The following is a 13,047-nucleotide window of genomic DNA, read 5'->3' as shown; positions in this document are numbered from 1 at the left end:
CGCAGAGACTGAACAGCGAGCGGCGTATGAAACGAAATTAATTAACTCGAGAACTTTCGATGGGGTCTTGTTAGTTGAACATGTGGCATTCCGGAGAACCGGAGAGAGTCGCAGGGAGACTCAAAGGATGGGACTCAAAGGCGAGAGGGCACTAAACATATGCACAGTACTTATACTGGCTTCAATCACTGATCATGTCTCGCGCGCTTTGGAACTAGATCAGGGTTATACGTGCCGGGTCAAGTACCAAGTTTGATCCGAGTTAAGTTCCGAGATTAATAAAGCAGCGTCTACGTCTTGCGAATCGCCCTAGATCACCAAAGCAACGGGGGCACCATCGGAACGCGTCCCATAATAAGACGAGGAGACTAGCAACCTGCGCATGTGACTCTGCGCTCGCCATTAGGTCGGTCGAAGAAATTCTCGAAAATCGAAAACAACACCTGCCGCGGAAAACTGCTATTGTCCCGACGCCTCGCCGTGTCGGCTCGAATAATAACGTTCTCGGAGAACGCGTTTGAATTTTATCGAAGCTCTGCTCAAAGAGGAGTAAACGATACTCTCGGGTAAAGGATGTCGCACAAAGCGAGTTTCGCATGTTCAGTGGGAAATGCGGGTGCCGGATTGCGCGTGGGTATGCAACGGAACCAGGTAAAGGCACCGACGAGAAATAAGAATAAACACTACACCTCGTCGACTACCGTGCTCTACCTGTCTTATCGATGTTTCGCCACCGATCGTAAATCATACGAATAGTTATATTAAGTGCTGGAGCATGTGAATCAGATCAACGAGGATCGAGACTCGAATGTTTTCGTTTAACCCTTTGCGGCCGTATGTCTACTCTCAATCACCAAAGCTATTTATTTATTCTTTTAACTCTTATTATTTTTATATAAAATTAAAACATGTTATTTAGTTACATATATCTAAACTTTAAAAAAGAGTAAGACAATTTTATTTTTCCTATTTAATCTTGCATTTTGATCTATTATTATTCAACGAAAATTAATTCCGACCACCATGACTCGTATGTATAAACTTAATACGACCGCAAATGGTTAACACTTTGCGCGTTGATTCGCGTATCAGAACTTCAAGAAATCTCATAAACTGGAACTGAAACTGGAAATTAATTAAAGTAACCGATTTACCTACAAATCCTAGGAAAATTTAGTTTACTCGAACACGTCATGTCACCTTGTTTCGTAATCTGATGAACGAACGATGTTCCTCATGTACGACCGACTAACGAGGCTTTTACAGTAATTTCCGTGTGGAGATAACTTTTTCTGGAAATCTAATGCAATCACGATCTCAGCTATTCCTATACCTTTTAAAATACAAGGACTTTCTAAAAGTGGATTTGACGACTTGAAGTTTCTGGACATGTTAAAAGGACACGTTTACTATTCAGTGACTAAAATACATTCTTTTTTAATTTTGCTATTACTTGAAAAGATAAGAAAAATTTTTAAATACGTTTTGGCGGTCTCTTGACACATCCGACCAAAAACTAAGAAATTTACAAATTTTTATATATTTCAATTTTACAACGCATACTCAAAACGACTGCCACATTAGTACCTACAAAATTCATACAAACTCAAGACTACTTATTGTTCAATATAAAAATAAAGGTTAGATTACAGTAATTACTTTTTTCATAATCACGAACCTTGTTTACTTAACATACTATAATAAAAAATGATTTTCGAGTTCGGTAGAATCTAAAACGATGAGAAGGTAGAGGACAAAGAACGAGAATTCAATTTCCTAAAAATTATACGTACATACTGCTCTTGAACTGCGTGGCGTATAGTTACGATCGTATATGGTTATCAAAAGTTTGCAAACTGCTTGTGAATATCGTTTGTGGGCCGCTCGCCGTTATACACATAGCTTTAGGCGACAATTAATTCCGACAAAGTTATTCGAAACACAATAGCCACGGTTCGTCAGCGTCGCTGCATTAATTTTCGAAACTACGACCGGGAGGATTCAATATTTTGAAGCAATTGATGCTGGCTGAGACCTTGAACTCGTAATATTAAATTTAGATGTGTGACATGATCGACTCGGGGCGTTTTAATTTCGACGGGACGCGAGATATTTTTCTGTTTCGCGTGTTCAACGCAACGAGCGGTCGGTCAAAAATAGCACGATAAAGTTTACGCGATTTCAAAACTATGGATATTCATTTTCAATGAATCTATCCGAAAAGTGTTTTATTTACTATACTAAGGGCTTTCCTCGGATTGTAATAACGCTATATATTAATATTCCTACAACATAAGGATTATTATATAAAAATAAAAATCGTTCTCAATAATTAGAAGATATGGGAACTACGTAAACATTAATTTTTCTTCTGAATCATTCCAATAAGCAACTATTTGTAACGTTTTTACCATTTTTCATTTGATTTATTCACTTTTGTCGTAAATGCATAAAATCCACGGTCTAGGTATTTTATTAACAATAACTGAGATTTAAAAAAGCTTTCATATCGAACAAAACCAACATATTTAGTAAATATGTACATGCAATATGCCATTTTATAACTATTTTTGCCTTAATTAATTGTCGTCACAATTTTATTGTGGAAACATCGTGCACAGTGCAACACAATAATTATTGCACGTACGAGAAAATACAAATAATAACTAATCATCAATAATCAAGAAGATAATAATGTATACGTCGTTTAATTTAATACCGCGGAACTTATAGATTTGATCATTCAATAAACAAACTGTAGATTGATATAAATTCATAAAATCCACTTATCGAAAACCCATGGAGAATGTAGGCTATAATTACCGCGGAAATTTATACAAATTAATGATGTATTCGATGCACATAATGAGAGGTCGATCGTTATTTAACAAATGCATATTTCGTGTCGACTACATTGCAACCTAACACGCGGATTTGCGAAACGATCGCTCATTTCTCCAAGGCACGTGCTCGTGCGAACAAGTTTGCGCAAACGTTTTACGCGACAGATACGACGGGAAGGGAGAACGCGGCAGAATAAGAGAGCTTGCGAGAGTAAGGGAGAAAAGGCAGACAGTCCCGCGAAAATATTATTGATGGGTTTCGGCGAGCACGTGGATGTTCCAGTGTGGCATTATCTCTTTATCCGGAGAAGAAAAAAATTGCACCGCAACATGCCCACGGGGTGGTGAAATGAATTTCGCCGAATATACGAGACCGGTGATACAGTTCCATCGCACGGAATAAAATATGGCGCGCTGCGACGAGAAGAAAAAAAGAGAGGAATTTCTAGGTGTCCCGACGAGTTGAAGCAGTAAGGAAAAGCCGGAGAGAAAAAAAATGTGCGACGGAAGTTTTAATTTAATAGCTTGTTGGATCGTAGTCGTGATATCGGATCGAGGAATTTCATCGATGAAAGGTCGGCTGATCTTTTCAGCTATTTCATCGTAGGCGAGTTCAGCACACTCGTACTAGAGCTACTTTGAAATTTAATTATACCTTCTCGTCATCCAAATAGAAATTGATTTTTTTAAAGAAACTTCGATGCTAAAGAAATTTGTGTACCCAGAAAAACTAAGCGAGGAAAGAAATGCAACAACAATTTACAAATTTAAATATTATTTATAAAATAATAAAGACACGGTTGTTTATTTAGTACAAATATTTTTCGCCATGTTTCCCGTATGTACAAAATAGGGTTTTCTAGATTGTCGATCTATTTTTAAAGTGTCCTTGCAACAAGTGAATAATATTGAAGAAACGTCGAAGCGGCGACCAGTTACCTCAGAGACTTTTATCCCTTTGCGGACCCGAACGGTTGCATTTCGCAACGTGAATATGCATACTATTCGAGGAAATCAAATCCCTATTGTACGAGGAACAATTTATAGATTGGGAGGGTATTGTGTAGCACCCACATGCACAATACCGCACCACACTCTGGACATCGAAATGCATGAGAACTTTTCCCCATACAGCCGATTCTCGTTAAGATTGCAAAACATATGACGAGCCTGTGAAAAATAAACTGATTCCACAGGAAGATCAGGCACGTTTTTTTCTGATTTTTATAATGAACGATCGATGTGTTAGATAATGAGTAGTTAAAATAACCAGACCAATGATAAAGATTTCAACACACAGACATTGATGAGCGAATGATGCTTTACAGGAAAAAATAAATACCCTCTGCTTAGTACAGTTATTAGGGAAAGGACTGAAACAGAACATAGAGATAGGTCTTAGAAGTTAACAAAAGCAAAAATACATCATTTCATGACTAGCCTTTTACGGATAACGAAATTTTTCTCTCGGTGAAAGAGCGCGCATTTGGAAAGTAGAGCCGCGATTGTTTATAAGGGTAAAATATTGAGCTTCGCTCTGAAAGAATTTGGTCGATCTCAGATACCATTTCCACCAAATTTTCTAGCATTAACTGATAGATAAAGATACAAGAAGAGTCCAAAAGAGTTTTCATGCCTTTTTAGCTTTGGAAAAGTATCCTAGCTTATTCAGCGTTAGAACGAAACCGTGTTATATGGGGTATTGTCCCAATTATCGAACGGTATTGCAGAGGTATAGTGTTGTATAGATATACTATATGTATGTTGGAGATGTAAAATAACATAGAATATGGTTTACTCAAAAAAAAATAACTGTGCCATATCTGAACAACATAGCCTGCTTCTATTAACTACAAGCATTTGTTATAGAAGTAAATTTCTTTTTATTTCTTTTTGATTCTTAGCTAACTGATGAATGAAAATCATACCCTTCCCTTTTATTTTCTTACTTCTCAACTATTATCGATAGAAAAAATTGCAGGACTAATATGAGAAACAAAGAAAGATTTTTTGAGAACAAAATTATCATAACAATTTATACTTCTTTTAAATTGCGACATAATTTCGGAATTAGACTGTACTTTTATAAATAGTCCTATCAAACTTATGTCATTACTTCTCAATTTCTTCAAACTGATAGAATTAAAAATAAGCCGAAGTTATTTTTCTTAGATAACCCTGTATAGTTGTGATCCTAGTTTTCACATGACAAAACAATCGAACATCTAGGTAGACTGTTAATTTAAAATGGAAATATGCACGACAGTCAGTTTTCCAGCGAATTTAATGGATGTGATTCGGTTCGTCGTTCCCCTTTAACGCCACACCTGTCCCCCTTGAACAGAAGGAGTGCAATTCTTTCACGAAACTCGTCGTTTTTTGTTCTATACAATCGACTTTCGTAACGAATACCAGCGATAACGAGAGCGAAGTCTTTAAGAGAGTCCCAAAGTCTTTCATCTTAGCAGGGTTGGATCTAATTAAAAGTTTCTTTCGCGTATTTGCCGAGTTAAAATGATTAAATATAATTGAATGCCGTAAGGGTAAAGGCTATTGAAGTGATTTATATCGATGGAGAGTTTACTCTATCCCGATCGGGACAGTTTGTTGAAGTAATCTTTAAACAATCTTCGATCTAATTGTACATATTTCCTAATTCGAATATTTCAGTGACAGCAACGCAAAACAGAACTTAATATTCTTGTACTCGATTGTTTTGACGATGTGTACTTGAAAGAGGGTTCTCAAAAACTCACCGGCTCCAAATGGTTGCTGTCCATTCTTATCATCAATCGGTGTATCCTTTAAGCTGGCTGGACCACTATCGGCACCACCAGTTGCACTATTGCAAATAAAATAAAATTTCAATTAGTCATTCACGTTTTTTTCATACATTTAAAGAGTGATTTATTTGAAAATGTTCTTAGTTAATTTCCGATAAAATCATCTGAATAACTTAGTGCACTCTTTTTGTTATGCATTAGGGTTGTGTCAACATACAGAATCTGCAAGATTTTTAATTAACTGACTAAAATAAATGGTCACCGTTTTAGAATTTTGCACGTTTCGACATCCAAACATGGATGAACTAAAATAGAAATACTGTCGGTTTATTTTATAACAATAACCCCTTGAAACGTTCAACGGAGAGAGATGGCGAGTTTATTGAATTTTATCCATACGTAACAATCAAAAACTATAATATAGTAGCCAATCAACCTTTCCTCTGTGAATCTAGAAGCATTGTTACCCCGTGCAAACAACGCATCGATTCAAAACCAACATTTAGTTTTTAAACAACTATATCGAGTTTGAAACACCGAAATTGTCTACCATCGTTATAAAACGAATTTTATTAAAACTCGTCGATTTCCTTTCTCTAGTTTCACTGAACAATTTATATAGGTCAACAAAGGGGAAAATTAATTTGTACCACTGATATAATATGACTGTATCATACTTTAATAGGTAAATTAAAGTACCTCTGACTACTGTAGGTAACATTCTTTGATCTTTCTCGATGGTTATGCATGATAAAATTATCATTTCATTTCAACCGAATATGGTTTCATTTTTTCATTACTATGCGCCTTTGTACCAGCTGTTCTGTGGATAATGTTTTCAACCCAGAGCCGCTGTACTGACTCACGTGTTTGTGCAACTTACGTCAATGTAATTTTATACTAACGTAAATACAGCTAAATACATAGCAGAAGTCATCGAAGCACGGACCGCGGTACTATACAGTACTATACATAGTTTCGCTTGTATGCATACAATCCACAGCAGATCAGTCACAACAGGTAATAAAGCTACACGACCAGTACGACCATAATAAGGGGATTAATAATTATGAGGTAATATAGTCGATAAAAAGTAGGAAATTCCTAACATTACGATCGACTTTTAGTCTGAATTAAAGATTAATCATTGCCTCTGCTGTCTATACGTCTCGTGAATATTATTCTTAATTATGCACAACTTCTCAGCTTTTAGTAATAATTTCCTTATGTTCTGAAAATGATTAATTATCAGCCAAGAATTTTTCAATGGATTCTGTACTACAGTAAGAACATCCTAACATAATTTATATCATTTCTGAATTTTCTTTATTCATTTCCTATACTGCTTGATCAAAACTGATTTAGACCTCTATTCATTAAACAATTATATGTACATTTCACATGTATGATATAAAAATATGCAGTTAAATATTGCAAACGTTCGAACTATTTAAACAAATTACTTAAAATGTAACGCAACCATTGGAAATTGCAAAAATGTTACAAACAGATTTCTCACAAAATGGACTATATAAAAACAAAGTAACTTGTTAAAAATAATATACTTTTCAGTGATGGTTATGATTATACCATCTTTGGTTAAAATGATCTCTTTTCGGTAAAAATTCGATTTTAATTTATTTAAAATTAAAAGAACAAGAATCAATTATTTTCTGTGATATACAAATGACGAATTTTCGTCATTTAGCTATTGGTGATTGTTTGCGAAATGACGAATTTTCGTCATGCGGACGAATATGCGTTAAATGCAAATCTCTTGATATTTTGTAAAACCATCTTGTCCTACATATGGACGACACGATCGTTTCAAAAATTTGCAGAAGTCTGCGCGACGGTTCTTGTCGTTCGAGCAAGATAAAGGGTTAATCCAGTTTATCCAGTTTAGGGACGGCTTCGAGGGCAAACACAGTGGCTGCTCCTAGGGGAACAGTTTCCTTACCTACTCGCGTCGTCGTCTTTAATTTCTTCGGCAGGTTGTTGATTATTCGGCGCTGGCTGAGCCTCGTTCATCCCGGCCAATGATTGGGTTTCGCCTTCGTTTGCTTGGGCACCACCGCGGCCTAATCCAGCTATTCCACCGCTTAACCATCCCGTCATCTGCGTTTTCACTCCCGCCAACATTTCTAACTTGCTGCTGCCGCCTTTGGTCGGGCTGCAACCACGAAAAACGTGTTTTCATTTTGCCCCGAGATTCCTAGGTGTGCCGGCTCGATCGTTTCAGCGGCGTCGAAAAAGAACGCGGGTTTTCTAAACGTTTCGGAGCGTCTCTGCGCGGAATGTTGCACGCATTAACGGGAAATTCAACGGGAAAGAAAAATCGCCCGGGGGTAACGAACGTTCGTCGGGAAAGTGGTTTTTGTTTTTCGGCGTGTTCGTGTTAGCAAGCGTTCACCGGCTGGCTATTCGGGGAAACTCGGCGATACGGCGGCGTGCGCCAACGTGTATATCGCGTTTCCCGGCGCACACATTTGCGTCGGGAAATAAATTCGACGCGGGGAAAACTGAACCCTTATTGGAATTTTTCGATAAGCAAGATACACGCTGATGGCTCACGGTAATGGGAATCGGTATGACCCAATTGGCCATCCTCGAATAAACTTTTAATAGGTTTCGCTCCGCTCTCTACCTCCGGTAATGCTGAGACACCGTCTTCGGTGGATAAAGTTATTAATTCGATGGAGAACTATACGGACGGAATAAGAATTCGCGATCCACCGAAACTTCCCCCGAAGATGTAACAAATACACTCGGGAGAGTTGCGATCACGGGAGCCAGTGGATTCAAACTCATTAACGCTTCTGACTTCCACGTCGCACGTATGTGGGTGACACAATTTTTTGATTGAACTTGAAAATCAATTTTTAGCAAGATCTGTTAAGTTGCTCAAGCTTTACTAACTCTTCACTGTACCTAAATATGAAACAAGACTGATTACTCGTCGAAACAAGTCTAGTGATGGAGATTTTTAGTTGTAATTTGTTAAGTATGAACGTTATTCCATTCTTTTAAGGGTAAATGTAAACTTACGATTAATATAAATTTTCTTTTACTTCTTAATTTACTACTTTAACTATTGCAACTGTGAAGGAAATGATGCCGCAAGGAGTTAAGGTCGACGAAGTGTAAGAGGGTTACTAAATGAACTGTTGTAATGAAATTTCTCTTTTTTGTTTATATAGCAATAAACAAATGTGAGCTGTTCTGATTTTTATTATCTGCAAGTATAGTGAAACTCAAATATGTTAACTAAAAATTGAATTCTATTACAAAAGCTGTGATTAATTATTTCAAACAGATCATTTACGTAAAATCTATAAATTTTCATCAAGAAGATATTGAAAGGAATTTCCTGTGATTTAAGGAACCGGAAACGCAATGGTATCGCTGTCCTATCCTGTGACCACTGATAACATGAAACCGGTCATATGGAAACGATCCGATTTCCGCTTATGTCTCATAAACACGTTACGAACAAAAACAGGTCAGTGTGACCACATAGTATAGCGTCGAAACACTGTTGGCACTTTAACTCGTTTAAAAGGTGGGTCGACTTTGTAAATGCTTTACCGTCGCTATAACCGTGGCCCATTAAACAGCTCCCACCCCTTCCGGCTCGTAAAAAATTCCATATCTGGATACACCTTTGTTCGTCCCCATAGAAAAACAGGTGAAAAGATATCCAGTTGGCACAGCGATACGATCGATGATGGTTTCCGTTAACAACCGGTATCGGTTACGAATCGAAGACAATTATCTCGAATTAGCCGCCGCACCACGGGATTATCCCTGCGTACGCAATACCGATTTTCGATAATTCACCGACTAGCAAATGGACTCGCTTGACGAATCGTTAGCCTGTCCTTCATTCAACGTTGAAAAGATCGGGGGGGGGAAACAGAACATCTCGATATCGCAGCACCAACTTTAAGGATGCTCGAAATTTCAACGAAATAGCAATTCGAACGTGTATTAAAGCCGAGCTGCGAGAAGCAACGGGATCGAAGGAGGGCGGAGAAATTGTAATAAAAGGATCAATTTTATAATTTCATAAACACGAATTCAGGACACCATCGCGAATCACCTGACATTGTGGCTTCGGATTGTTAAAAACGTCAGATGTCTGTAACAAGTATTAATATTGTAATTGCAATCGACAATGTTCAAATGTTTAGAAATTTGAAGAATCGCGAGTGTAGTAAAGTGGCCGCAAAACGTGTTAGAAAGCAGGGATTCTCATTACCATTATACGAGATTTAACAGTTTGGCTGGGAGAGTGGGCCGCGTTGGTATCGATTGCGACCTATATAAAAGATTACGTCTCCGTCCCCTCTGCCCCCTTTTGTGGGAATATAGGTTCCCAGCTGTTTTCGGCATTTCTTTCATAGCCGGTTGAAGGTAGAAGTACGTTCGAGACCGACCACGTACGCTCGTTCGATCCCGTATTTTTCACCTTCTTAAAAGAAAATAGAGACCGGGCGCGGCGTGTTTTCCAAGCGAATAATCTCGGGCAAAACTGTACGTTTATTTGATGCGCGAGCTACGTTTATCTAAAATCGATCGTCGTGAATCCGCCAAATAGAATGAACCGAAAGACTTGTCCGGCAGATCACTCGATTATGAACGAACTTTCGCGTATACTGTTCCGGTAATACGGGGAACTCGAAACCGTTTACCTCTCCCCTTTCGTAGAGTTTCTTTATTTCCACGGTAAATGAAACGCATGAATTAAAATCTAGCTCGATAGCGTGGCTGGCTCGGAAAGTGGGTGCCAGTCGGTTTCGCTTGTGTGACGCCTCGACGTTTCCACCCACACCGTGACCGACAAAAAAGGAAAATAAATTTCTTGAAAGCGGCTGAATAAAAGGAATTAAATTAACGGGTACAACCGACGACTCTTTAAAACCGTCCAAGCTCTCGTGACACGAAACAGGTGTCAACGCAGAGAGGAGACTGAAGATGACAATTATCGAAACCACTTGGACAGAATTGTAACAGACACAAAGGTGGAGCACGTTCCCGTGAATTAATTGGATTAACAAGAAATGATCGGACACGTAGACTTCGTTACGTAACGCAAAATTTCTCTATAGAATATACTGATTTCAAGTGTAACATATTTCTGTATAGATTGGCAGGATCGTCGGAGATAATATTGCAATAGTAATTACGAATATTTGATATTAAAAATTAGGGATGAGAGACATATATGGTGGAAACTAGCAAAACTAGTTTGATCTCTCTGACGTGAATGTCAACTATTCTAAATTACTGCTCTAAACTTTGGATATATGCTACTGGGTAAATCGATTGAACTTTGTTTTAAATTTTGAAATTATAGAACAATCAGAATTTCATTTCTTGCTTATACTTTAATTCCGTATTACTTTGAACATATGGATTCAAGAATAACAGTTTGATATTCCATAGCTTTTTTTTAGTTTTCCAACTTTACTTTGAGTTTTCAGTGATGGTTGTTGTGACATAAAAATTACCAAATCATCCTTTTATTTTTACGCTTCGACATTCGAAAGAACTACTAATTTACAACATAAGCTCGAGATTAAATTTGGACTCTTCCATGACTCCTAATTTTTCCTCGTGGTTCTTAATTTTCAAAATTGCTCTAGTATGACGTCACGTTAATAATGGCGAATAATCATTGAACAAGCAACGAGGATTAAAAAATACTGTTTATCCACGATATAATTAATTTTCTTTTATCATGGTTGGATTTTTCGGATCGTTCCCATATTATGATGACAAAAATATTTTCGGATTCGACATTGCACTCCACAATTTTAGCTTCCTACGAATTGAAATGGTCTAATAGATACAGTAATTTAACATCGATAAGAAGCTGATCATGTACCAAAAAGTGTCTACGACAATGATATGTATGCATTATGCATGTTTTGGTGTTCTCCAGGTCACGGAATCCTGTCTGCGAAATCCATTGAACCTGATGTACCTTTCATAGTGTGTGGTCTTGTAAATGTCATAATGCACAGGTTCGCGTCTCGCATTTTCGAAGCAGAAAATACGAAATATTTCGTTGGGCGGTAGCAAATCCACGAGACTGGGAGAGAGGATGATGTAATATTTAAGCAGTTTCTGCTCTTTAATATTCCGGCGAGTGAAACGGAAATGCAGTTGGTAAATTACATTGCACCCGTATTTTATACGATATATGTATAATGGATTTCTGGAGAACATCAGGAATTTTCGTTCATTATGTTATTCAATATCTGCTTGACAATGAAAAATTATTATACTAACAATTGGACTGTAGATATTTACGCGAATTGAAGTTCCTCGAACCGATCTATGGCGACTGGAAAGACAGATACTTTGCAGAAGACTTTTACATCTTACATGAGAAAATGTCACATTGATTTCTATTGTACTTTATATGCCATTAAATTTGAAGCCACTGAGATATAGATACATAAATTCCGCAGTCTGATAAGAACAAACGAGGAAACCCGGTACGCGAGAAGTAAACCAATCGGCTAAAATTGCATTTTTTGTAGGTTTCGATGTATGTCGGTCATGCGTACATGTAATATATGTATGAGTATTGGCTGCAATCATTTCGCCAAACCAAGATACGTCTTTATCTTTAGACGGTTCTAATCAGAAACGATCACGAAAAGCTCGCGAAGAAAGGTTAAGTGTAAATCCGTGAATATCGAAACTGTGCTAACCTCATTTTTGTTCATGGAACGTCGTAACTTTGTCGCATGAATAGAACTTTACGTAAGCGGAGGAACGGTTGTTATCGATCTAATTTCAAAAATGCACCAAACATTGTTCTTAAAGTGTAGTTGCGGTGCTGCACCGATGCGTGAAGAGATCGTGCAATCGATTGGCCGTGAACCGAGCGTCTCCGGTTAAAAACAACCGTTTCCGTTTGACAGGCGAAAAACATTCCCAACGTCAAATGACACTGCATTGCATCGCGACGTACATATATCGCGAATACCGTCGTGTCGTGTTACAAATCAGATTAACTCCGGGCAGCAGTGTACGGAACAAGGAACGCGAGACTCGCGTCGAAATTATTGCGACGTTCGATATTTAAATAACTGTACATACTTGTAACATGGTGTACTCACCTATCTTTTCTGTCTTCGAGAACGTCTCCTTCGGCGACCGGAGAAGTAACCTTCTTTTCGGTCGGCATTTCTGCGCCACCATCCTCGGCCTTCTTGCCCATCCACGTCGATACTTGATTCGTTAATCCGGTGAACATTTTCAATTGTACTGCGTCAACTGTCTCAACACAATGTGCGTGATGTATTGCCCTTTTAACTCTTCCTATCTCCTACGCTGGCAGGAACGTTACTGAATCCCGTGCGGGCACGGAATGACGGAAGAACTTGTTCGTTTTGATAAGCGCG

At 38.0% G+C, this 13,047-nt stretch overlaps 1 protein-coding gene across 3 annotated transcripts in view; it reads right to left on the bottom strand.

The window, feature by feature from the left end:
* Sap47 (Synapse-associated protein 47kD) overlaps window positions 1-13,000 on the bottom strand; it is a 130,112-nt gene extending 117,112 nt beyond the window's left edge. For all 3 annotated transcript variants that reach the window (XM_078193484.1, XM_078193486.1, XM_078193487.1), the window contains exons 1-3: window positions 12,763-13,000; window positions 7,587-7,799; window positions 5,600-5,685 (exon numbers count right to left, since the gene is read on the bottom strand). In XM_078193484.1, coding sequence (XP_078049610.1) covers window positions 5,600-5,685; window positions 7,587-7,799; window positions 12,763-12,899 — 436 coding nt within the window. In that variant the 5' untranslated portion in view covers window positions 12,900-13,000. The remainder of the gene's footprint in view (window positions 1-5,599; window positions 5,686-7,586; window positions 7,800-12,762) is intronic.
* Between the last annotated feature and the right edge of the window lie 47 nt (window positions 13,001-13,047).

The sequence above is a fragment of the Augochlora pura genome, chromosome 10 (assembly GCF_028453695.1).
Source record: "Augochlora pura isolate Apur16 chromosome 10, APUR_v2.2.1, whole genome shotgun sequence".
Classification (NCBI taxonomy): Eukaryota; Metazoa; Arthropoda; class Insecta; order Hymenoptera; family Halictidae; genus Augochlora; species Augochlora pura.
Note: the sequence above shows the minus strand (reverse complement) of the source record. Positions and strands in the feature narration are given on the sequence as shown.